Source organism: Gymnodraco acuticeps, unplaced genomic scaffold (genome assembly GCF_902827175.1).
Source record: "Gymnodraco acuticeps unplaced genomic scaffold, fGymAcu1.1, whole genome shotgun sequence".
Taxonomy (NCBI): Eukaryota; Metazoa; Chordata; class Actinopteri; order Perciformes; family Bathydraconidae; genus Gymnodraco; species Gymnodraco acuticeps.
In genome coordinates, this window is record NW_022990981.1 from 4,015,744 (window position 1) to 4,042,078 (window position 26,335).

General features: G+C 44.7%; 3 protein-coding genes across 5 annotated transcripts in view; 2 read left to right on the forward strand and 1 right to left on the reverse strand.

The window, feature by feature from the left end:
• sned1 (sushi, nidogen and EGF-like domains 1) overlaps positions 1-20,129 on the forward strand; it is a 49,859-nt gene extending 29,730 nt beyond the window's left edge. For 2 of the 3 annotated variants that reach the window (XM_034235629.1, XM_034235630.1), the window contains exons 26-32: positions 325-407; positions 5,605-5,700; positions 6,008-6,124; positions 10,127-10,214; positions 10,325-10,394; positions 19,311-19,341; positions 19,462-20,129. In XM_034235629.1, the coding sequence (XP_034091520.1) occupies positions 325-407; positions 5,605-5,700; positions 6,008-6,124; positions 10,127-10,214; positions 10,325-10,394; positions 19,311-19,341; positions 19,462-19,505 (529 nt within the window). In that variant the 3' untranslated portion in view covers positions 19,506-20,129. Of the gene's footprint in view, positions 1-324; positions 408-5,604; positions 5,701-6,007; positions 6,125-10,126; positions 10,215-10,324; positions 10,405-19,310; positions 19,342-19,461 lie in introns of all 3 variants that reach the window. The other variant, XM_034235632.1, reaches the window with a different exon arrangement.
• Positions 16,864-18,052, reverse strand: dcp2 (decapping mRNA 2). The gene is given in 3 exon segments (XM_034235739.1): positions 16,864-16,960; positions 17,010-17,591; positions 17,593-18,052. Coding segments are annotated over 3 exon segments (975 nt in total). The 5' UTR covers positions 17,889-18,052.
• Positions 20,130-23,136: 3,007 nt separating the features above from the next.
• The window catches only part of ryk (receptor like tyrosine kinase), a 72,851-nt gene continuing 69,652 nt past the window's right edge, over positions 23,137-26,335 (forward strand). The window contains 1 exon segment of the mRNA XM_034235611.1: positions 23,137-23,808. Within this exon segment, the coding sequence (XP_034091502.1) occupies positions 23,592-23,808 (217 nt within the window). The 5' untranslated portion in view covers positions 23,137-23,591.

Sequence of the window (26,335 nt, forward strand, 5' to 3'; positions counted from 1 at the left end):
TCACACAGTTAAATGCAAATAAATGTTTATCTTTTATATAATGTCAATTTATGGATTTTCTTTTTGATATTCTTACTCTGTTAAAATAAACCTACCATTACAATTATAGACTGTTCATTTATTTGTAAGTGGACAAACTTCCAAAATCTGCAAGGGATCAAATAATGATTTCCTCCACTGTGTATACAGTACATTGGTCTGTCTGGACATTGAAACTTCTTGATCCTTGTATGCCGTTCAATAAACAACACAAACAGAACATTGGTAAGACTTTCATCTGGTAATCCAGCTGTCCATGCTAAACAACTTGCTTTTCCTCTGCAGATACACAGAGCTCATTGACAGAAGGGGAAAGATAACAGCTAGGTTTACTCACCTGCCTCGAAAAGCCGTTCGACATCGCACCAGTAAGTACAATAAGTAGAAATAAACATTAAGGAGAGTGTTACAGTTATAATACTAAAACATGAATTCTGTTGTTTATAGTTTTTTTTCCAAACGGTAATGTTGCACCCAATAAAGTAATTCACTGCTTCCAAGCAGAAATGATTGACATCATTCTATTTCAAACAGGAGAGACGTGATGTATGAAATACATGTTTATTACCGGACACGTGGTATAGAAAATTATGATTGACAGATTACAACAATGAATCAACTGATGTTTGGAGATTAGGCCCCGGTTTGCAGGATGATCATTCGGGAGGGGAAAACCGCTCCGATGAACCCCCCGGGGTCTAGACACTGGTGGTGGTGATAAGTGGTTCGGTCTGGAGGAAGAAGGATTAGCTTGGCCCTGAATTAGGAGACAGGAGGCGAAGGGGTGGAGGCGGGTTGTGCGTTGACACCTGAAATGACAACTGACAGAGAGGGAAGAGCAGATTTAAAGGGTTTAGCAGGTGCAATGATTGCTAGCTGGGGAGTACCGCCCCTGATTACTTAATGGGAGAGGAGCTTGCAGTGACGTGTAACACCAGGGGTATGGTCTTCCTTCTTGAACTTGCGCTAAGCTTAATTTCAAACAGGAGAGACGTGATGTATGAAATACATGTTTATTACTGGACACGTGGTATAGAAAATTATGATTGACAGATTACAACAATGAATCAACTGATGTTTGGAGATTAGGCCCCGGTTTGTAGGATAATCATTCGGGAGGGGAAAACCACTCCGATGAACCCCCAAAGAGAAGAGAAGTGGGAAGTGCTGAGATGTGAAGCATTTCTTACCTTGCTGGCTGATTGAGGAGATCTGTGGATGAAATGAGATAACACGGGGACATGATGAGAATGTCGGAATAACTGTAGGGTTAATGTGAACGCCAACCATGCTTAGCGCCTGCATGTTGGATTAGACGATGCTGACCCACTGGCCGCAACCTGCACGTGCAGGGTTAAACATGACGCTGACCCACCGGCCGCAACCTGCACGAGCAGGGTTAAACATGACGCTGACCCGCTGGCCGCAACCTGTACGCACAGGGTTAAACAAAAGCTGACCCATAGGCCGCAACCTGTACACACAGGGTTAAACAAAAGCTGACCCATAGGCCGCAACCTGTACACACAGGGTTAAACAAAAGCTGACCAATAGGCCGCAACCTGTACACACGAGGTTAAACAAAAATGCTGACCCATAGGCCGCAACCTGTACACACAGGGTTAAACATGACGCTGACCTACTGGCCCTGCACGTGCAGGGTTTAAACATAATGCAGACCCACTGGCCGCAACCTGTACACACAGGGTTAAACAAAAGCTGACCCATAGGCCGCAACCTGTACACACAGGGTTAAACTAAATGCTGACCCATAGGCCGCAACCTGTACACACAGGGTTAAACAAAATGCTGACCCATAGGCCGCAACCTGTACACACAGGGTTAAACAAAATGCTGACCCATAGGCCGCAACCTGTACACACAGGGTTAAACATGACGCTGACCTACTGGCCCTGCGCGGCAGGATTCAATACAATGCGAACCCGAAGGTCACGACGATATGAAGTGTTTAAACATGAACACGGTGACACGTAAATGTGCTGACTTGCTAAGACCACCACCAGTTGTATGTATAAATACCGTTTAGTGTTTGGACCTTGGATAGCCAGCACGCACGGATGTCCGGGCGAATGTGGGATATGAAGGCGGAGGAGGACCACCGTCCAAGTTTGCAGGGAGGAGGGAGATATGCCTTGAATGGCTGCACCTGTCTGAATGAAAGCTCTGATATGCTATTAGACGCCACCACCAGTTATATGCATATTTACCATAGGTAAACTGAAGAGATCTTGAATGGCGGCACGAGCCGATGTCCGGGTGAAGAGGGAGATGTAGACGATATAATGCCGAGAGCTGTTAGCTTGAGTACGGTGATGCATGAATATCGTAACCTGGCTTACCACGAGCCAAGTGAGCATGAACCCGAGAATATGAATGAAGTGCAGGATGCACGCAGAAAAGACGTACACTTAGTTAAATACTGAGACATGACCCATGATATAGTATATCTTAATTAGCGTTAAGTGTGCCGGGATGAGTCATAGATGCTGATGAGCTGATTGAGTGATTAAGACTGTCTTCTATCATCTGGAGTGAGGATGATGGAGGGACGCTAGTGTTAGATCCAGCAAGTGTGATGATAAATGTGTAGCAATAGTGGAAATCTGAGTGTGCCGCTATGCGAATGATCTCATGCAGATATCCCCCCCAAAACGGAGGATGTGCAGTGCACGTCCTTAAGTCGGGGAAAACACGGTCGTCGTGAGGCCGGCGGATGCCACGTCCAGGAAACGGGAGATGATGCGTGCCGAAGAATCCGCATGCAAAGTACGGTTGCCCGGTGAGGAAGAGCAACTGTCGTTGAAGACGTTTATGTGGATGCACGCAGTTGGTTAGAGGAACGTTAATACCATGAGCTTGATGTGATGGCTAGGAACTCCGGTGTGAGACTGGGCCTGTAGTTCCTCATGATTAGGAACGCTGTGCTCCTGGAGGAGTCTCTTCTTGTTTCTTCTTCTCTCTTCTTGTTTCTTCTTCTCTTTTCCCAGTTGAGCGGAGTTGTAGTTTAGTAATGTTGTATTTGAACGCTAGATGCGTGAAGGCAACGCATTAGGAGATCTCCCTGAGCAGTGGGTGATTTGAACTGGGGAGAGACGCTATTAATATTATTACCCGAATAGCCGGTGCACGCGTAGTTTCTCCTACTTGACTTAAGGCTGAACTTGTAACTAATAAATACTCAGTTACCTCTAATCATTAACCCAGCTTGTATAATGTAGTTACTCTGTGTGTTGCTGCTAGCATACATAACATCTGACGTGGAAACGTTACTCGTGAATGGAGCTACAGAGCTGCTAGAAAGACAGTGGAACCCGGTGCATTCCTCCGTCTGGATGTGGAGCACTTTTGCTAAATGTTTAGACAAAGTGCTCGTGTTACGCCCTTACATGATAAACTCTTATTGCACTTTGGCAACGAGCATTCTCCACATCGAAGCGGGTGAAGTTTAACCACGCCTCGGAGCACGTTCTCTCCGCCACCTCCGCAGTGTGCTCCGCTGCATGTAGCAGCTGTGTGTGTAAACTGCCCCGCCCCCTCGCGATGGGGGAGAGAGATCTCATCTGATCGAAAATACATCATAGGTGCATTTGTTTGTCCTTTGCATATTAGAACGAGTTGTGACACTCCGTTGGTGCACCAAGAACGGAATATTCTTAGTGGAGAAGAAAAAGAGAAAAACCGATCATTTAGTCAATAATCATTAAATTAATATTGGGAGTGAATTCCTAATTTATTTAGTATCTGGTCGTGTCATAAACAGGATAATGTGCAGCGACTTGTTCATTGAGGAAAAGAAGCCCTACGAAACGCCATTCATTTCAGGAAACGCTGTGTTGAAGCTTGAACCTGCGTTTAGTTACTGAGCATTGTAATGAGTAATTACCCGACTGCATTAGTAATGCAAGTAATACGTTACTGAAACTCCATACTGTAGCACGTTACCCCCAACACTGCCTGAAGCTCACCTTAACCCTGACTAGAGGTAGCAATGCATAGTGTTGAACTTCCTGTCGGCTCCCAGACCGTAGTCGAGGAAACGGGGGGGGGGGGTGACTCTCTGTCGTCTCCCAGGGCAGAAGCACGCGCTTCTGGTTCAATAACCCATTTTATCGGAAAGACTGGAGAGAGGCGAGCTCTTCTTGGGAGGTCGTTGCATTATTTAGCTCTCCTATTTCGCAAGATAGATTTCGCAAGATCACAGACCTTCCTTTTTTCTGCTGCCTCGTTTATTTCTAGAAAACATGTATCCCGCTCGCTCATACTATGCCCACGCACACATGCACACGCCACACCCCTCTCTTAAGGGGTAGCGATCTCACTCTGCATGACCCAAATGTCGTAACAATATACGAAACATCTCGTGAATTTGTTGCAACTGCCTTTGCCAACGTTACCCTTTTGCCAACGTTACCCTGACGCCTGTTGAAGTGAGCGCAGGAGGAATAGCTTCAATGGGATAGCTTAAGCCCTGCCTGCCTGCAGGAGGGGTTGTAGTTGAAGCCAGAATGGGTAAAACTCCGCATGTGATGAGGACCCGTTCCGCGTGAAGCCGGAAGCGCCGCATTAGGCGGCCCTGATGCCAGTGATGCCTTCTCAAGAGACTGAAGCGTACGTCAGTTGTTTGCGTGAAGTAGCCATTCCCATTAGGCCGGAGGAACTTCCATGGAGCCCGATTTCCTTGTCTTTTCCTCCCGCGTCCGGGCTTGCGGGACGGCCGGCTGACCCGCTACCCGACTGGGGAACGCCGCCTGTAGCTTAATCCGCGATACTGCGGAGCTGATGAATAAATGCCTGGAGCTGGAACGAAGCCCTCAGCTGGGACAAAGCCCTGCTGCTGCTTGGCTTAACCATGAACACCGTGACGCATACGCTTGTGCGTTGACACCTGAAATGACAACTGACAGAGAGGGAAGAGCAGATTTAAAGGGTTTAGCAGGTGCAATGATTGCTAGCTGGGGAGTACCGCCCCTGATTACTTAATGGGAGAGGAGCTTGCAGTGACGTGTAACACCAGGGGTATGGTCTTCCTTCTTGAACTTGCGCTAAGCTTCATGACATCTAATAACATGCCGCACCAACATATTCAACAAGTTCTGGTTTTGCTCAGGGTGTTCAAAGAATTAAAGTCAGTCTTTTATGGTCGTAAGCATGGCCTGTCTGGATGAAAATAGGTGTTCCTAGTGTAAACTAGAATCAGACCCAGTTATCCGACACATGCTGTCCACTTTATCTAGCAGGGTTTAGATGAAACCAGACAAGTCAGAAAACTTATGGAATACACTTCCTTTGTTCCCTTTAATTCTCATATGATAATGTTTCGTAGTGTATTTAAATCAATGCATCCCAGTGCAGTGGTTTATGGTTTATATCCAAGGGACAAATTGTTCTACAGATATTATCTTGTGCTCTAGACTAGAGCACAAGATAACAGTAGAGTCTAGAGAATAAGCTTCCTTTCTAGGGTTTGCCTCTTTTAATAAAAAAAGAGACAAGTTTTGCCGTGTTTTTACGCTGATTCATAACAGAAAATGTTTTGTCTTATAGAACCTGACCTGCCAATTAAATTAGAGAAGATGGAAGAAACAACCAACAAAATCAGCCTGGCACTCGAGATTGAAGAAGGTTTAAGAACGAAGCCTGGTAGGTGTTCTGGTGGCACATCTGCCCTTTAATGGCTCCCAGCTGCTGTGGTTTAAACTGTATACAACAGATGGATGTCCTGTTGGAAAAAGAATACTACTACTTTGACATTTAAATTATTATAGTGTATTGGATGTCATTAAAATATCAATGATGATGACATGTACCTTAAAAGACACTGAGGAAAGTAGTAAACATAAGGGGGTTGTGGTGTAACAGCTGTAGATAATGTGGAGTAGTGGGCCTGAAACCTGAGAGCCTCACTGATTCTGTGCTGAGGATGTTGATAGCAGCTGTTGTCTTTCAGAACTGCAACAGGACTGCCGCAGTGTGCCTTGCCACAACGGGGGAACATGTGTGAGCGGAGCAGACTCGTTCCTCTGCGACTGCGCAGCCGGGTTCAAGGGCCGGCAGTGTGAACTGTGTAAGTTAGTGTGCTTCCATACACTCACAGGGCGGGGCCTGATACAGTAGGCTGCTTTGGCAAATGTAGCAGTGTTTTAGGACATGAACACAGATTTACACTCAAAGGTGTTTCTTTAGGGTCTGATATGCAGAGGAGGGGGGTGAGGTTATAGACCAGTCCCATGTTTACAAACATTGCGGCGCATGAGCGCAAAGACTCGGAGTCTCCTGAGTGCTTAAAAGTAAGTCAGTGAAGTCACGTTATTGTTTGCATTTGAAACAGGGCGTTTTACATCCAATCACATCCCCAGCCACAGCTGTGGTCTTGACATCAAATCTCAAGTCCTATATATCCGAGACCGAGACAAGACCAAGACCTTTAAAATGTTTTGAGTACTAAAACACTACGACATGGGACTCACTGATCATTTGAACTATTGAATATATTATTTTGTCTGCATTTAAAGAGATGTGTTTTGTGGTTTTGTTCAAATTTATTAATTTAGCAGGGTAAAAATACAGAAATATTGAACTGGTTAATAGGGGCATGTGCTGTATTGTTCCCCGTCGGTAGCATGCACCTTTTGTAGGGTTTGACTCGACTGTTACCCCAGCAACTGTGGTCGAACCGCTACAAGATGTCTACTTCACCTCCAATATGCTGTAATGGGAATTGATGGTGTGTGGTGCCTGAAGAGCCAATAAACCTCCTGTCCATAGATAGACGCTTCCTGCTGCTTTGTGCAGTGATATGTTTTGAAGGTGCAGTTTCTTAGAAAGAAAATAGTTCCTGCTCACAACAAGGTCTGAGGAAATATAGCTAGACCTACCATGTTCACACTATAGTGTAGCATGTTAGCCTATGTAGAGTTGGCATGTTCTTCTTTCTTTTTAATACCAATACCTCTTTTATTTAGTTGTTTGTTTGTAATTCTATTTTTAAAGTATTTTTTTCTTAATATTTATTTTTACTATTACAAATCCCAGCATTTACCTACAGTGGAGGAAATAATCATTTGATCCCTTGCCAATTTTGTAAGTTTACCCACTTACAAAGAAATGAACAGTCTATCATTTTAATGATAGGTTGATTTGACTAATGAGAGACAGAATATCAAAAGGAATATCCAGAAATGTTCATAATTTAAGAGATACAAATGTGTTAGTGAGGGATTAGAAAATGTTATAATATATAAAATATTCAAATGTAAACAATACCATTTATTTTTGTTCCTGAAAGCATAGCATTAATCAGTAAATACTAGGGATGTAACGATACCAAAAACTCACGGTACGATAATATCGCGATAAAAAGTCCACGGCACGATATTTATCGCGATATTGAAAAATAAAGAAAACTAAAGTCTGTGGAATGCTCTCCCCGACCAAATGAGAGCACCACAGACCGTGGAGGCTTTTAAAAAAGGACTCAAAACCCATCTCTTCAAAAGAGCCTTTGCCTACACCTTTTTATCACCCTTTTATTTTTTTATTGCTTTTTAATAATTCTACCGTGTTGTGTAATGTTTATTTATACTGTTCATGCTCACTACTTGTAGCACTTCGGGATTTGAAATCAAATATGAAGTGCTTTATAAATGGAACCCATTATTATTATTATTATTAAATGTGAATTTTTTTTTTTTTACTTGCATTTGTTTTTCTTTATTAAATAATAAATCTGATTTGTACAGCATTTTAGTAGGATAGTAGTATTTTAAAGTGTCAACAATATAATAATCAGACCCTGCAATATAATAAATCAAGTTTCACTTTAGTTTTTCAAGTAACTCAACTCTAACTCACTCTCTCACTCACTCAGCATCATCAAGGTTATCTTTTAGGAATATGAGCATGTCCACATTTCCAGGTAGAAGCTGGGATGTTTGGGCGTTTACAAAATCCCCTGCTGTGGAAAAAACTCTCTTGCTTGGTACTGATGTTGCTGGGAGAGATATATATGCTTTGGCCATGGGTGGCAGCAGTGGGTCAAACTGTGCATTGTCTCTCCACCACTTCAAAAACAATACAGTTGTTGCCAAGAAGGTGAGGCTTATTGACAGGGCGAGATATAAATATACTGTTGGTACTTGTCAATGTCTCTAGGTATGTACATGTAGCCCTGTAAATACGATGTCCTTTTGTGTTTGTGTTAAAAATATTTTTTTAAATCGCGGTAGATTTTGTCAGTCTCACGACGGTATTGAGACATTTAATTACCGCGATATTCGATATATCGTTACATCCCTAGTAGATACCGCTCTAATAGGTGTATAGCTGCTTCTGAGTGAAAGATGTGCCTGTGTGTCACTGCAGGATTTACTCTCCTGTCTTTGTGTTCCCAAGGGTTTAGTTTTCTCTGAAAGTCACTATAGTATCTGAAGTGTCATCATGTAAACATACATGGACCTGAGAGCTATAGAACTTTGGTTCCTTAAAAGCAGGAAGCACGCTCCACTGCCAGTATACCCCACTCATTTATAAATGGCTTGGTTAGCTCAGTGGCATGCATGTAACATGAAGGCAGGGTAGCAAAGGCACAAAGCAACATACTATTTGCAGTGAGTGTCCTGGCAACAGTTTGTTATTTGAGAACAATATCCCTCTTCATTCGTCCTTCCTGTGTCTCAGATTCATCTTCAGACAATTTGAAGTCCTCATTTCATTTAGGCTTAAATAGTTGAAGAACAATATGAACGTAGTCTGTGCTTTAAACAGGTTTCTAACAGGAAGAACTTCAGTGATACGGCATTATTAATGAAGAAAGTTGCTGTCAGTCTTTATAAGAGAAGCCTTGTCCCTTTCAAATAAATCCATTCCCTGTTTTAAATTCACAAAGTGTAAGTTGAATGGCCTCTCTCCATATACACTCCTATACTCTTTTAGAACATACGATACAGTGTACTGAAAAAAACCACGTTTTTTCTACTGAGGCAGCCTCAATACAAATACAATTGTTTTGTATATAGAGGACAGTACAAGGAAAAGACACACGTTTAAAGGTCTTTCATTTATTTAGTTAAATTAATATTCCCGACAACAAAACATGTTATTTTTGTCTCTCAAAAGAAGAAATTAAAAACAACAAATACTTATTACTTAATACAAAATAATAATATATGAATTCATACTTTTTTATTAGATGAGTTAGTCAAGTGTAAAAGGAGGGAATTATAGTGAACAAACAAAAAAATGTATGAGAGCTTCCTTTTGCTGATATTCTTCTCTTTAGTAACTTCATTCAGATTATTGGTGTCTCATCTCTTATGAAGGCTGCTTAAATATGAACTTCCCCACTTAACAAGCCAGGCAGTCCTGTAAAAACATCTTAGCGATTTTCTCAAGACATTTCGTATGAAATGTTTTCCCTTAATGTTATTACAATAATTGTTTTTTTTGTGACAAATCTTTTTAAAAGGTCACAAAACAAGGTATTTCCCTGCTTCTCTTCCATTTAAAGAAATATTATATAAGGAACTATATTAGATTGTTTACAATTTATAAAACAACAATAATCATAATAATTATAATATTTGTTTATATTACTATAACGTCGCCTACAAAATATTCCTGCCTACATATCAAAGAAAAACACTAGACACTTATAGCTGATCAGTCTGAACTAAAAATAATTACAAAATATCCATTAACTGTATATACACTGGCTGAATCTAAATACATGTCTGGACGTCTGTAAGGTTTTTAAAAAGTCAAACAGTGTTACTGTTATAAATACGGAAGTCTTATCAGAACCAGTCCTGTCCTGGTATAGTAGCATTACAATGTACAAAAGCGTCCTTAAAGGAATAAGTACATGTTGATGGAGCTGTGATGAGGAGAGGCTGTCTGCCCTGGAGTCTTTTCTCACCTAAACAACCGGCGGCAGTGTTTAAACATTCTTTCCTAAAAGCATCCGTCAGACAGAGAGAAGACCCTCCTCCTCTCATCCCTCCTGAAGCCTCCAGCTCTCATCACTCACAGAAACATTCTCACCTCCTGTTGTGTGTGTGTGTGTCCGCAGTGTGCCAGAGAGTGCCTCACCCCTGCACCCGCCTGTACTCTGAGACCAAGAGTGTGCCTGTGTGGGAGGACGGAGTGTGCCACTACCTGTGAGTCAGCCCTGTGTTCAGCATGTGGGAGGCTTGAACATCTGAACTGCTTATTGGAATAAGAGCAGAGATTATTTGTGATTTATGGATCCATGTTTTATTCTTCGCAGGTACAAAAGGACGTATAAAGTACAGCAGGACGTTTGTTATCGAGAGATTTGTGAACCTACGCCTCCAAAGATAAGTCAGAGTGAGTTTACACAGGCTTTCTGAACAGTGTCCTGAGGCCTGTACTACGAAGCCGGATTTTCGATTAGCGGGCTAACTTCAGAGAAAACTCTGGGTTTCCGGTCCTACGACGCTGGTTCACTTCTTAGCGGGCTAGATCTCCATGGTAACTTATGCTGAATGGCTAGCCTGGTCCAGAGTAGGTTAGGTTCCAGGATAAGAGATCAACTCAGTGAAAGCACCGCCTGCTGACCAATCAGAGCTCAGTGTGCAGAGTTTAAAGCTATCAAGTTATATTATAGGAGAAAGGAAATACAGAAAAAGTGCCGTTGCAGGAAAGACGGCCGGCAAAAATCAACTGACTGTGTGAACGTGAAAATTAATCGAATATCTCCTCCCATCTTCAGAGCAATCTGACTATAACATTAGCGTTAAGAAAGCTTACTTAAATATCTGCCACAACATAAGTAACCGGATCAAAGTAACATTATGTACAGACATCATATCACTTCATAATGTATCATATATCTCCTTATCTGAGTCAGCTGAGCCGTATCTGGCCGTGCAACACTCAGTGTCACATACTGTATGCAGAAGTATTATTTGAAGCAACACATTAAGTTGACGAAACACTCGAGTCAAATGTAATTAAAGTCAGATCGTGTCTTAGCCGTCTAAGACAGTGATATCATAAACCTGTTAATGTACGCATTCACACACTTTTTCTTTTACCAGCTGTATTCACCTTGCAGGTGCAACTATGTGGCTTTTATCCTGGACAAAGTGTTTAAGTCATGGATGTTTAAAGTTTAACTTCTTCATATTTGTCTAATATTATAGTTGACTTTTCATTCAGGAAGTATGACGCTGCGCTGTCAGTGCGCTTCTCCATGTTTGTGATTGGTCAAATGCTGCTAACCCCGCCCCTTTTATGTGAACGCGCACATAACGATAGTTACGGCTGTAACTACGGTTCTATGAGTCCCGGATGACCGCCAGAGGCGGTGCTTTAGCACTGGATATATCCATCGCACGCATGCGCATTTCGAGTACCTAATAACAACAAAGTCACCTGTGACCCACGTGACGACGGCTACATAGGCCGGCGTCATTAGCAGATCGATTCCCAGAATCTTCTCGCGAGCACACAATAATTCTGAGTGACAGGACTCATAGAACCGTAGTTACAGCCGTAACTATCGTTCTATTTCGTCCCTACTGACCGCCAGAGGCGGTGCTTTAGCACTGGATGACTTATACCAACCATGTCATGAAGATTCCAAGCCCTTTCTCACTACTGGAAGCAGCAGAGCTCGGCAAAAGGACCACGCCCAAAGAATGGTGAGTGGCGACATTAACCCGATAACAACTGGAGAATGTGCCAGAAGACGCCCACGACGCCGCGGCGCAGATGGTCTCCAGGGGCACCACTCTCAGGGCAGCCCAAGATGTTGAGATGCTCCTTGTAGAGTGGCATCTCAGCCCTGATGGCAAGGGGCGGCCACTGGCCCCGTAGGCATGTGAGATGGTATCGACAACCCAGTGGGGCAGCCGCTGGTTAGAGGGCACAACCTCCTTTAGTGCCGCCATGGCAAAATCAAGAGTTGCTCTGACTGCCATATACAGGCAGTAGCCTCGATATACGCCCTTTGGGCACCCACAGGGCACAGCAACTTCGACGTGCCGTTCTCCTGAATGTCAAAGCGTGCCAGCTGGGCAGGCTGATTGAGGTGGGTTTGTGGAAGCACCCTGGGCAGGAATGCCACATTTGCCCAAAGGGCAACACCTGAGAGTCCCACCTTGGGCATGTATCGTTTATGGAGAGGACATGCAACTCCCCAACTCGCTTCCCTGAGGCTATGGCAAGCAGAAATGCTGCCTTCGTGGGCAGCCACCTAAGCCCCACCTGGGCCAGGGGCTCGAAGGGAGGAGATGATAGGACATCCAGCAGCAGGGGCAGGTCCCAAGCCGGGGATGCTGCCGTAAAGCCCCTCTCAGAAAGAGGGACACCGACCTGTGGCACCCCGCCGTGGCGCCGTCGACCCGAATATGTCGGGCAGAATTAGCAGCCACATAAATTCAGAGTGAAGTGAGAACGTCCACTATCTAGAAGGGACTGCTGTCTGGGCAACAGTGTACATGCTGTCCCAAGGAACACGCACATTCTTTCCCCCCAGTTGGGGTAGAAAGTGCGTGAGTGCAAGCTGCACAGCCCGAAGCTCTAGCACGTTGACACGGCGTGCCCCCTCCTGGGCAGACCACTGACCCTGAACGGTCCTGCCCTGCCGCACTGCACCCTGAGAGACATGCAACTATGGTGACGGTCTCCTGGCGGGATGGGATGGTGCTCATGGGCACGCCCATCAGGAGATAGGCCCTGCCCCTCCAGCGTGACAGATAGTGGAGGCAACGCTGCGACACCCTGACTTTCCTGTGCCTTTGCCACTTGGCGTCCAAGTGAAGGCTGTTCAGCCACATCTGCAAGGGGCGCAACGACAGCGGGCCTAAGGGCCCAACAGCTGAGGCAGCCGTCAGTCTGCCCAAGGGCCGGAGGAACTGAAGATAAGGCACCATCTTGCCCGGCCCACGTGGAAGTAGGCATCCCTCAAGTCCACGGTTGCGAACCACTCCCCCTGTGCATGTGCTGTGGTCAGCATATGGAATGGCAGCACCTTCAGGAATCTGTTGATTCCTCTGAGTTCCAAGATCAGGCAAAATCCGTCTACTTTCTTGCTCACGAGAAAGTATGCCGAGTAGAACCCCCTGGGCTAAGCAGAGAGTCTACTGGCTCGATTGCATCCTTGGGCAGAAGGACGGACAACTCTTGGGCTAGAGCTAGGGCCTCTGCTGGATCGCTGACGACTGTCATTTTGGCCCGGCCGAAGGCTAGGGGCCGGAACTGCGGTTCGTACCCCTGGGTTAAGGTGAAAACCACCCAAGGGCCGGAAGTACAGACAGCCCAGTAACTGAGCTGCTGCTGGGAAATCAGCCGACGACCGGCCCCGAGAGACTCGGGGCCTAAACCCCCGGCCTCCGGAGCCCCCTGGGGGGCACCGGTAAGGCTCTGAGGCACGAGGCCGCCTAGAAGGCCGGGGGCACGACGGATGAGTGGGCCACTGGGACCTGCGCAGACCACCACTGTAAGCTGGTGGCTGAGTGCGGCTACTAGAGGGGCCCCTGGGCCTGCTGGGAGTGGGCACAGGCCTATGAAGACCCGAGAGCTGCTGCCTGGTCCGCCTAGCTTGGGCAGAACGCTCCAGTGCCTACAGGGCAGCTGCCCCAAACAGCTCCCCTGGCTCGCCTGAGGACATGTCTCCGACAGTGGTGACTGAGCAGGCCAAACCTGGCGACGAGTCTGCACCAATAAGGACATAACTCGTCCCAATTCCCTAGGCATTAGGGCAAATGCTTACAGTGATGCATCACTGAGGCCCAACAAAGTAGGCTCAGCCGGAGCCTGCTGCAGAGAGGTAGAGACAGCCAGCATCAGATGGGAGAGGGAGTTCCCATGCCGCTGTGTCGTAGGCCTTACAGAGCTGCTCGTCTGTGACCCTGCACTGAGGCCGAGGGCACCTGGCATCAGGAGCCAGAATCGGGGAGGCGATGGCAGGCTCAATGAATGGCAAGCGACCCAGCCCCACCCTCGCCGGATCCTGCATGGCAGCAGAGTGGGAGAGGGCCCTGGTGTCTCTCCAGCATGCATGGAGTTCCCTCAGGTACTCCTCTGAAGGAGGAACAGTGGTAGTGAAAGGGGCAGGGTTATGCCTGAAGAAGGCGCTAGCCTGAGCCGAGTCGGCCTGCGGAACCTGAAGCTGCAAGCGTACCAGGGACCCACGAATAATGGCCGCCATGGCTCTGAGCAGAGGAATGGGAAGCCTCCTCGGGGGTGAGCGGGCCCCCCCCCCCCCCCCTTCATAGAAGAGGTTTAGCCGGAGCCGCTAGCAACATGGCATCCTCAAGCAGAGGTGTGGCAACCGAAGGAGGGCCAGGCGGCAAGCTAGTAGCCCCCACACCGGCCCCTGGCTGAAGGGCCAACAGGAGCGACTTTGTCTGCTCCGTGACGGTAGCTAACCGATCCACCTTAGAGGACAGTCTGTTTCTAGTCCTCTACCTGGGGGGTGAACCCATAGCCATCACTCCATCAAGTCACCGGGAACGGCCAGACTGAGCTGGAGGAAGTTGTGACGAGGAGAGTTGCCACCTCTGCGACTCTAGCCACTCGAGGCATGAAGCTACAGCTCATGCAGGCGCTTTGCGTGAGACCCTCCCTTAAATGCTCAAGGCCAAAGCAGAGGGGGGCAGCGGTCATGGCCGTCCTCGGGCTCAAGAGAAGCCATACAGGCGCTACATGAATGAGCCAGTCTGTAGGTAGCCGGATGCAGCGTTGCCGGGAGTGGGTGCGAGAACACAGCCTTCACCAGCTACCTGCTGAACGGAAAGAGTAGAGCAATGCTCCTACTCACCGAACACAAAGAGGGATGTAACTACACTTACGTTACCGGCAGAAGGAGCGGGAGCGAGAGCACTGCCTTCACCTAGCTGGATTAAATAAAGAAGCTTAACGGGGCAGTTTAGCCAGGCGGCTGCTGCTAAGAATCAAGCAGCACGTCTACCAGGAGCGGGGGCGAGAACACTGCCTTGACTGGATGAGTTAAACAATGAAGCTCAACAGAACACGCCAGATGTTAGCCAAGCGGCTGCTGCTAACAATCAAAACAATACGTTACCGGGAGCGAGAGCACTGCCCTCACCAGCTGAGTTTAAATAAAGAAGCTTTAACAAAACATGCAAGATGTTAGCCAAGCGGCTGCTGCTAACAATCAAGCGAGATCAAGTCAAATAACACAAATGTTTAAGACCAGATAACTAGCTTCCAAAGAAGAGAACAGCACAGAGCCGTAGTTACAACAGTAACCATGGCCAGTGCTTACACGGCATAGAACCGTAGTTACAGTAGTAACTATGACCAGTACTTACACAGCTTAGAACCGTAGTTACAGTAGTAACTATGGCCAGTACTTACACGGCTTAGAACCGTAGTTACAGTAGTAACTATGGCCAGTACTTACACGGCTTAGAACCGTAGTTACAGTAGTAACTATGGCCAGTACTTACACTGCTTAGAACCTTAGTTACAGTAGTAACTATGGCCAGTACTTACACGGCTTAGAACCTTAGTTACAGTAGTAACTATGGCCAGTACTTACACGGCTTAGAACCGTAGTTACAGTAGTAACTATGGCCAGTACTTACACGGCATAGAACCGTAGTTACAGTAGTAACTATGGCCAGTACTTACACGGCTTGGAACCGTAGTTACAGTAGTAACTATGGCCAGTACTTACACGGCTTAGAACCGTAGTTACAGTAGTAACTATGGCCAGTACTTACACGGCATAGAACCGTAGTTACAGTAGTAACTATGGCCAGTACTTACACGGCTTGGAACCGTAGTTACAGTAGTAACCGTGGCCGGTGCTTAAAAGTGTCAGCCAAACGGCTGCACACTAGATAATATAATATTGGTAGGATGAAATCCTCTTCAATGGCCACACATGCAGAGCACACAGCACACACAGTGAAGATTGTTCTCTGCATCTACTCACCCTAGTGCTAGGAGTCTAGTACTAGGAGCAGTAAATACAACGATATAGCGCTACTGCAATCAGAACCATAAGTTACCGGGAGTGGGAGCGAGAGCACTGCCCTCACCGGCTGAGTTAAATAATCAAGCTTAACAGTATATATGTAAAGGGTTAAACCAGTTCATTGTTAAAAAAAAAAAGTTAAATTAACTCCATATTTTTATTCATCACACATTTAGAAAATGAACCATACTATACAAATGTCCACCGTCAATGAAACAGGCCTCCTGCATGAACCCGACCGACCTCAAACCAAAAACACCTTCAGCAGGTGAAGAAGCGTCATGGCGGCCGACACTCACCACTCCTCCTCCGGTTCAGTCACACACTTTAAATTACAGGACCGGCGTCAGCGTCGTCGTACGGGAAACTGCCCAGTGACTCGACTTTTATTTTTACTTTGTAATCTTTTTCGTGGTCACTGTGGTGCAGGTAGGCAGTAGCATGCAGAAACCTTTGGATGCGGCTCTCTGATTGGCTAATTCATTATGTTTGCGCTATGTAAAGAAGGGAGCAGGTTTTTTTTGTTTTTTCCTCTTAGAGTCTGTGTTGTTATTTACAATATGACAAGAAGGAAGTGTGTGTGTTTGAGTCCTACGCGTGGGACGGGACAGGCGAGAGTGTAGACGGGGTTTCCCGCCCTCAACAGGAGGGGTTCAGGAAAAAGTCCTCACCCTCCTCCCCCCTCGGGTTGGATGTTTGTTGTCGGCAACACACTTACAACATGGCCGCCGGTCAGAGGGATCCTCACTTTATTACTCAGACATAAAATTAAAAAAAAGAAATGCTGAAGATAACAAATCAAACTGAGGAGAGCCGGCGGGGGGGGGGGGCGTTCAGGTCAGGTAGCTGTACGTGTCCTTCTCTCCGTCCACTTTCTCCAGGTACTCCTTTTCGATCAGGATGTCGATGCATTTCTTGATGACTGGGACTCTGGGTTTGAATCGAGACAACAGCTGATTCAAACCAGGCCAGAAGCTGCTGGTGCTTCAGGACCTTCCTCATCTTCATGATCCGCACTATGGCCGCCTGGATGAGAATCTTCCGGTCCTCTTCAATGTTCTTGTGGGTCGTCTCCTGCTCCTGTTTCTGCTCCGTCTTCATCGGTACGTTGATGTTCACCCTCAGCTTTTTGATCCATTCTCTCAGCGGCCTTATGAAGGGAATGGCCATGAAGAATCTGTTGGGGGCGAGTCCGAGTTTAGACTTTGGCGTCATGTCGTTCCTGTGACATGGCAGCTTCTCAATAGGAAACCACTCGATGTTCCTGATCTCCTTCCTCGTCCGTGGGTTGAACTTTGTGTCCTGCGACACCCCGGGGATGATGTAGAGCCGAACCACCTGGTCTGTAATCTTCTGCTCGAGGAACACGTCTTTGGAAATAAGATTCTTTATGTCGAAGCCCGTCTCCTCCAGCACTTCTCGCACGGCACAGTCGTGAGGAGCTTCATCCTCATTAACTTTCCCCTTTGGAAAGCCTCTGCCGGACTTAGCGAGGTATCCCTGAACCAGCAGAGCGTTTTCTAGAGATTCATCCAGAATGATGGCTCCAAAAGTAGGCACTCTTGTACTCCTTCTACTGCTCCAGGATCTTCTGGACGTCTTCTCCATTAGGCAGCAGGAACGGACAGTGATGGAACACTGCTTTGGCGAAGTCTCTGATCCCACAGTGAGGAGCTCCGGGAGTGTTCTGCATGCAGAAGTCCAGATAGAACCAGTGGGCGAGCTCGATCTGGAAACACACCCGGATAGCGTTGTCCCTCTCCTCGCTGGGGATGTGCAGGATGAAGCGGCTGCAGAGGTCGTCCAGCATTCCGGTCGGGATCTCCACTCTTTTTGTTTCCATGTTGGAGGAAAACATTGCGATATCTCAGAGCAAACAGGCGCTACAGCCTTAAGAACAGCAGCTCCATCTGCACGTGCACCTCAGGTGAGCCCCAGACCAACATTAGATACACCAAATTACCTAGAAATTTAAAAAATAAGTCTTCTTGCTCCTCCACCGAGAACTGGAGGGATTCTGCTGCGCCTAGCGGCTGCTGCTAACAATCAAGCGACCAAGTCAAAACACAAAATGTTAAGACCAGATAATTAGCTTCTATGGAATAGAACAGCCCGCATAGAACCGTAGGCCATGGTCACAGTAGTAACCATGGCCAGTGCTTACATGGCCTAGGACCGTAGTTACAGTAGTAACTATGACCAGTACTTACCTTACTCTCTGCATCTAAACAAAAAACGGGCAAAATATGCTTTCCATACTAAATTGAACGAGACGCAGCTAAAGCTGGGACTCAAATGCTAATGGTAGCTCGGGCACACCGCCACAAGCAGAACTTTCAAAAGAACATAATAAGGGCAACTTTATGGGAGAGGAAGAGGGAACACTGTCGTCACCAGAAAGTCTAAGCCAAACAATAAATAAGACAGCAATCAGGACAACTTGGCTGGGAGAGGGTGCGGGGACACAGCCATCACCAGCAACAAGTTGACACCAACCTGTCTGTCGAGGCTCTGCACAGCGCACAGCCGGCCACAGCTCCTGGAGGACGCGTTAACAACCCGTAGCTGCACGCGGCCAGCTGCTTGCAGAGAAATCCCTCAGATCAAACGTTCAAACCTGAACGCTGTAGGCTACAAGAATGTAGCCGCGTTACTCTCACGAAGCGAGAAGATGAAAAGGAATCGATCTGCTAATTACGCCGGCCTATGTATCCGTCGTCACGTGGGTCACAGGTGACTTTGTTGTTATTAGGTACTCAAACTGCGAATGCGTGTGATGGATATATCCAGTGCCTCTGGCGGTCAGTAGGGACGAAATAGAACTAGATAGGGCCAAGCTGGCTTGGGTTAACGAGTTGATAACCAGCGTCGTAGGACCGCTTAGTGAGAGCGCATTTGTTTTGGATTAGGTAAACCGGGTAACTCAAACATATCCAGGTTATGTTGAACCGGCTTCGTTGTACAGGCCTCAGGGCTCAGGTTTCATTGTGATGTCAACAAGTGCCAGAATAGAAAAGTTTCAATAGAAAACTACGCTTTACATTTTTGTTTTCTTTAACAGTGAGTACACTTCAATATATGTTTATATAAATATATATATATAGATATATATAATTATATAAATAGAGATAAGATAAAGATACTTTATCTTATGTCATTGTACAAACATACAACAAATGAAATATTGTTATTTTGATATTCAACGTCATTATCATTTTCTGAATATTGTGCAGCCTTAGTTAAAGATGTTTTTTTCACACGCTGATGTTAACTTTCTTACCAGGCAGAAGAACAAGCAGACAACAATAAAGGTTTGTTTTCTTTATTATTTTGTACATATGGATGTTTGTTCTGGAAAAATGTTCCCTGTAGTCACATAGTAGGAGATCATCAATATTTATACTCAATGAGTCTTTTTATTTGTATTCCAGAGCACTTGGAGACTGATGGAAGGACTGTCATCACTGTCATATGAACAAAAATCAATGTTGGTGTTTATATTGTACTTGAAGGAGCTGATTGTGGTCATTATTTGAGCTGAGAAACCCAGTCAGGACCTACTGTAACATTTTGAAAAGCTTCAAGGATCTCAAAGTAAAGTTGTGTTTTTTCATTCCGAAGAGCTGTGTTTGTAGCCCCGCCTTCATGAGAGGACTTCAGTCAATCAAGAGAACATTGAAAAACAAATCATTTGTCATTTGTGACGTTTGATGACAGATTTTTTGTACGAACACACATATGAAAATATTAACGGTAAGCAGTCGGCTGTACTGCACCTGAGACCTTATATACCTCATGTCCGTGCTGACACATCAGGAGAGGTTACAGCAGGTTTTGCCCCTCAGGGAGAGAACTGTAGAGTGTTCCGATTCCCAATGTGTTCCTCAGGCCGGCCCCAGATCTCTTCATAAATATGTTGGGAACTGTTTGATTTCTCCACGCTTCACAAAATCATCTCTTCCTCCGACAGTGGCACACAGTGTTTCCTGTCAAAATGTCCCTCTGTGTCGTCGCAGGCATCACTGCACGCTATTCTGTAAATAGTGTTTATAGGTCATTTTGTAGGTGAATATTTTAATAATAAAAATGTTTAAATGTCTTTTATGGTTTATTTTTGCATTGTGGATACATCTCAGAATGTACACATGGTCTTACAATCAATCAATGAAACTTTATTTGTACAGCACCTTTGACACAGGTGAGCGCGGCTCATAGAGCTGGTGACTGACGAGCCCCAAGAAAACAACAGAACAAATGTTTCAACTATTTGAGTCAAGTGCACGCTAGACAATGAAAATGTAATCAAATTGATTAAATATTATAAAATAATAATAATTGTTATTAATAATATAATTTAATACAATTTACAACAACTAATAACAAATAATACAACAAATAAAGTAAATAATGCCGAAAAAACATAAATCAAAAGCTTGCCTGAATAGACATTCATCAAGTATTTGAGATCAATACATGCTTACAATAGAAATGATGAAATGTAAAAGAAAAAAGGATTTACAAGCTACAATAACAGTAATATAGGTGAAAATAGCTTGGAATAAAACTGTATTAATAAAATAATAGAGCAGAATCAAATTGTTCAACAATACAATACAGGTACAATACAATAAAGAAAGTGAATAAACAATGTAATAAAAATGTCAATACACCATTCTTAATCAAGGACCCTGCTGCACACGTTTTACACTTGGAGCTCAGAGAATCCCAGCTGACAGCTGACTCAGCAGGTTTAGTGCAATTTGGAACAATTCCCAGCCTGGAGCCGAGGAAGAGTCACACTGTCAGGCTGTGAGACTCTGCAGGAGCATTACAGAAACCTTTAGAAACTCAAGGGCTTTAGGGCAGTGTTGCTGTGTTCTCTCCCTGTGGTGACTGACATCATCAACCACTTCCTAACTCTCATAATTGTAATGATTAGAAAAACAACAATAGTTTATCAAAAAGGGGGAAGCAAGTGCTGTTAAACTTAAATCTCAAATTCACTTTGTTTCTTCTCCACTGATTTCTACTTGTGGCTGCATTGACCTTACTTTTAGATTTATGTATCACTTTATACATATGTTTTGAAAATGCTATATGAATAGAATGTTTTATTCTTGTTTGTATTATTATTATTATGAATACTTCCAGAGGTTGCAGCAGGCTCACAGGTAGAGCTCCCTTACAGTAGGTTTATTAATTGACGTCAAACTGGTACACAGTGCGGAGCGTCCACACTACAGCTTCAAAAAAAATCTTGGAGCTGGGCGTGTCTGAAGCTTGGGGATTTTATTCAAGCAACGCGACCAACAACCAATCACATGAATCTCCCGCCCCCGACATACAAAGCAAAAACCCCGGTGATTTTATGGGAGCAATATATATATATATATTATATATATATATATAAACTCCCCAAACAGGCGAAAACCTACCAGTTTCACCCACTGTCTCTGCCACCTCCCTCCATGCCTGGTTCCTCCGGTTTGTATCCCGGTAGGTGAAGAGGGTCTGGTCATACAAAACCGGGTGATTTGCTACGGCGATAATTAGTTTCTCCTCCATCTTTTTTTTAAATATAGAAATGAACGGTGGGATATCTCTCACAGCTTAGACGCGGTTTGATTGGCTACGGCTTGATCTGTCAGATTTTCCGAAACGGGATTTGATTGGCTGGCGCTGGCTACTCCGGCGTCTCCGGAGACGGCGGAGACGGACCGCTATGCTACCCACAATTCAGTTCGGCGAAAAAGCGAGGCAGTGACGTCACCCCATTCAAAGTGAATGGGCAGATTGAAGCTGTCGACGCTGTAGTGTGGACGGGCCGTAATAACACGGACTGGCCAAAGATCAACTCCATCTGGTGAAGCGTGGATCATGGAAGAAACACATGGGCAGATGTGAAAAATGCTTCACCATCTTGATCAGAACAGCGCCGCTGATAACAACTCGCCCACAGTGACAAATACATAGCTTTTAGCATCACCAGACGATCTGACGGGGACCATTCATGAACAGCTCGATGAATCACAATCAGAATTCGTTTACAATTGACAGTGTTACAGCAGAAGTGGCATAGCAGGTACACAATGCAAGCAATAATAAAGAGTGAGCTTACTTTTTAAATATGGAGAAGAAATGTTTTTACATAAAAGTGATTATTGCACAGTACAATTACAAAACAAGTTTAGCAGAAAAAGTGTTTATATTGCATAAGGGAAATGACAAACAAGAAAAACATATAGAACCTCTTGCGTAAGAATAATGTAAATCCCCTAGTCGAGTTCAATGGAGCACTGATGGTGATTTTGAGGCTTCTTGTTACAATACTTGTGTTTTGTAAACGATCTGTCCTTTATACCGAAGTTAAATAGAACTGTATATGCCAGAACTACTGTAAAACTAATATTACTCATCGAGGTGCAGTCTATATTTCAATGTTGTTTGTGTATTCTCCAGACTATTAAGCTTTTCAACAGTCCAGCTTGCATGGTGTGTATTTTAGTTGTATTTTCTTTGTGGCTAGATGGAACAACATTTGGGGTTAAACGTTTTTGTTTACTTGTCAAAAAAGCAATTTTACACCCAGGAACATATAAGGGCGGTCCAGAGGCCCCTGACCTCCCAGCGTTCACAGCACTGAAGGGCCAGGATGATTGAAGACCCCTGCCCTGACCCATGGACCGACACAAACACAAAGCATGCAGAATGCTGCGTTTAACTGCATCTTCCTCTGAAGCTGATGTTGGACTAATGTTGGTTCCTTCAAAGAACCTACAAATGTCGTAGTTTTAAACTTTCCGACTTCACATTAGAGATATAGTCAAGACATTCAATATGTATATTGGAACTGGAATCCCATTTAATGAATGCAATGCATAGAGTGTATTTATCCTAAACGATTGAATGGGATAAGGCACTATTGCTGATGCAAATCCACAAGTGACAACTAAGTAAAAGGTAACAATCGAAACAAACATGTTAGGAAACAATTCCACTGTTTCAATTCGTTGACTAGGCTACTTAATGTAACAAATGTAACTTTGTTTGGTTTGTTAGTTTGTAGAAATATGTCCGACAGCCCCTGAAGGCAGCATTCCACTTCTCTAGCCAGAGCAGAGTCCCCCCCTGCCCCGAGTGAAGGAAAAAGCAACGGGAGGAAAGACCATGGAGGGAGCTGGAAGTGTTAGCTACTTTGAGAAACTTTTTCCTTCTTAAGTTTTCTGCGAAAATCAAAGCGCCTCAATGTGGCGACTTCCGGTGTGTATTTGTGTTCTGGGAACACGTCGTAAACCTTAACATTCAAACATACACCGACATTCTGGCCGCGGACTGTTAGCACAACCCGACCAAAGTTAGCCTGTCTCGGCTAACTTAGCCTGTCTCAGCTAACTTAGCCTGTCTCAGCTAGCAGGAGAGGACAAAAAGGCGAGTGGAAACAGCGAGCTGAAAGTGGCGCCGAGGCGTCAGGGATCCAGTAATGCTGCGGCTCGGGATTAACTTCAGATACGGATGAGAAGCAGATAAACCGAGAACTACTGCGAGCCGGACGACCGCTGCTATGCTGGGGGGGATTCACGGCTCTGGCAGCCCGCCGGAGTCCCGAGGGGGGCCGCACTCGGTGCTGTGGAGGCTCGGGGGCTTCTTCTTCCTCATGCTGCTGGAGGGGGTCGGCGGCCTGGCCAGCCCGAGCGCTGCCTCCGGAGACAACAACAACAACAACAACAGCCCGAGTGTTAACATTTACATGAGTGTTGAGGAGGTGAAGAAGCTTTTGGGTAAGGAGGCCATCTGAATCCAGCTGTGTGTGTGTGTGTGTGTGTGTGTGTGTGTGTGTGTGTGTGTCTGATGCAGTTGTGTCAGTGTGTCCCTCACATCTGCATTTTTACTTCTAAACAGAGGTAGGAGAAGTACTCAGATCTTGTAGTAAAAGTAGAAGTACTCAGATCTTGTAGTAAAAGTAGAAGTACTCAGATCTTGTAGTAAAAGTAGAAGTACTCAGATCTTGTACTTGAGTAAAAGTAGAAGTACCAGAGTGTAGGAATACTCTGTCAAAGTAAAAGTCCTGCATTCAAAATGTTACTCAAGTAAACGTAGAAAAGTATGATCATCAAAATATAGTGAAAGTAGCGACAGTAAAAGTAGTCGTTGTGCAGATTGGTCCATTTCAGAATAATATATATGATATGTTTTATAATGATTGATCATGAAAGTGTTCTCAAAGCTGGTAAAGGTGCAGCTAGTTTGAATGACTTTGTATACTGCAGGGTAGCTTGTGGATTTACTCCAGGTGGAACTAAAGTCTGATTTAACACTTGATTATATTTCACATCATTCATCCAGATCTGTGAAGTAACTAAAGGTATTAATACATGTAGTGGAGTAGAAGTACAAAGTATCAAAACATTGAAATACTCAAGTAAAGTACTTCAAATTGTACTGGAGTAAATCTACTTGGTTACTTTACACCAGTGATTCTAAAACACCAGTGAATTGTAGCACAGCATTACAAGTCCCTGTTATGCTTCAAAGAGCAGTGATATGTTGTAATGTAGTGTTAATGCTAGTCAGTTCTAATAAGGGTGCAAGAAGAGCATCACACGTTGAGCCAGAGAACAGAACCTCTGCTGTAAATCTGTAAAGTGAACTGCAACACATACATGGAAACGTCACCCTTGCTGCTCTAAGTTGCACATTTGTCTTTGGCATATTCTACACATGACAATGATCCATAACAGAAGAACATAGCATATCTAATGTACAATGCCTCGTGACTTGCATGGTAAACATAGGATGAACATTCACCCTTCAATATTGGCATACACAAACAAATTGCAGACAGTCATTTATTTGTATATGGATATTAGCAAGACTAGATGTCATGATGACAAATACTTATTTTCATTTCATATTTCCTCACACTAGAAAGCCAACCATTCCATCATTAGGAAAACAGGCTGGAAGCTTGAGCTGTTGTGATCAACAAAGGGATGCTGATGTGTCACCAGCATTTGTAGAAAGGAGGAAGTGAACACAGCATACATTTAAACCCACCAGCAGAGTGGAATACTGGCTGAGTATCCGTTTAGGTTTGGCTGTGAAGCGCTGCAGGGAGGGCTGCTATAGTAAGCAGGGTTTTTTAAATATGAAAAACACAAGGTCAAATAATATGATGCAGAACTATAACTACTCATCATAGCCATAGCTCTTATACATGTGTTGGTATATAAACAATGTGCTTTACATTGACTTACTATAGCATTTAAAATGCTCTATCATGTATTAATTAGTGATTACATCTGAATAATATATTATTCAATAATATTATATCACTGTAAAAGAAGCAGTTCTGCATATTGAGTACTTTTACTTTCGATACTTTGAATACATTTTGTCGTTAATACCTCTTAAGTAACTTTTTGAATCCAGGACTTTGTAATGGTGTATTTCAGACTGGTCTTGTTGAATGTTAAAACCAAGTGTAATATATTTATAATAGTGTCAATCTCCAGCCAGTCCATGGATTGGTCCTGCACAGTTAATTCAGGCTTTAAGATGTGTTCAAGGTGCAGTTTGGAACTAGTCATTTGCAGCGTGCATGCCACTTTACAGTCTAATGACCGGGTTCAAGTGCTACAACGTCTCTGTGACGGCCCGTCCACACAGCGTCGTGCGTTGAAGCTTCCAACGCTTCTGCCCATTCACTTTGAATGGGGTGACGTCACTTTTCGCCGAACTGCATTTTGGGAAGCGACATGGAGCGTTGCTGGCGTTGCTCGCTTCAAAAGTTGAGCAATGTTCAACTTTTGACGCCTCGGCAGAAGCGTCAGCCAATCGAATCATATGCCAGTACAAGCTCTAGCCAATCAAACCGCTGCTTGTGTGTCAGGGGCGGGAGATTAATGTGATTGGTTGTTGGTCGAATGTCAGACACGCTCGCCGGCAAGCGTCAATGCACACCGCTGTGTGGACGGGGCCGTGAGGGAGGAAGCTGATGTTGCACTTTCTCAAATTGTGCTGCTGTTAATAAATGTATCATCATCGTTGTTGAATCAGCATTTATGTATCAAGCATTAAGTGGAGATTTTGCCACATTTGTTTCGTTTTCAATTCTTCAAGGAGAACGTATAAATGGTGTCCAGGGTTGGAACAGGACGTTTTGTTGGAGAAGTTAGTCCCGCTGTATTATGCAGAGATATTCAATGCTGCCAGCTCAATCATGAGCATCCTATTGGTGCAAACTCACTCATCAAAAAAAATCACTCCCATTTTAAACTTTTTACTGTCCTGTAGTACACATGCTCT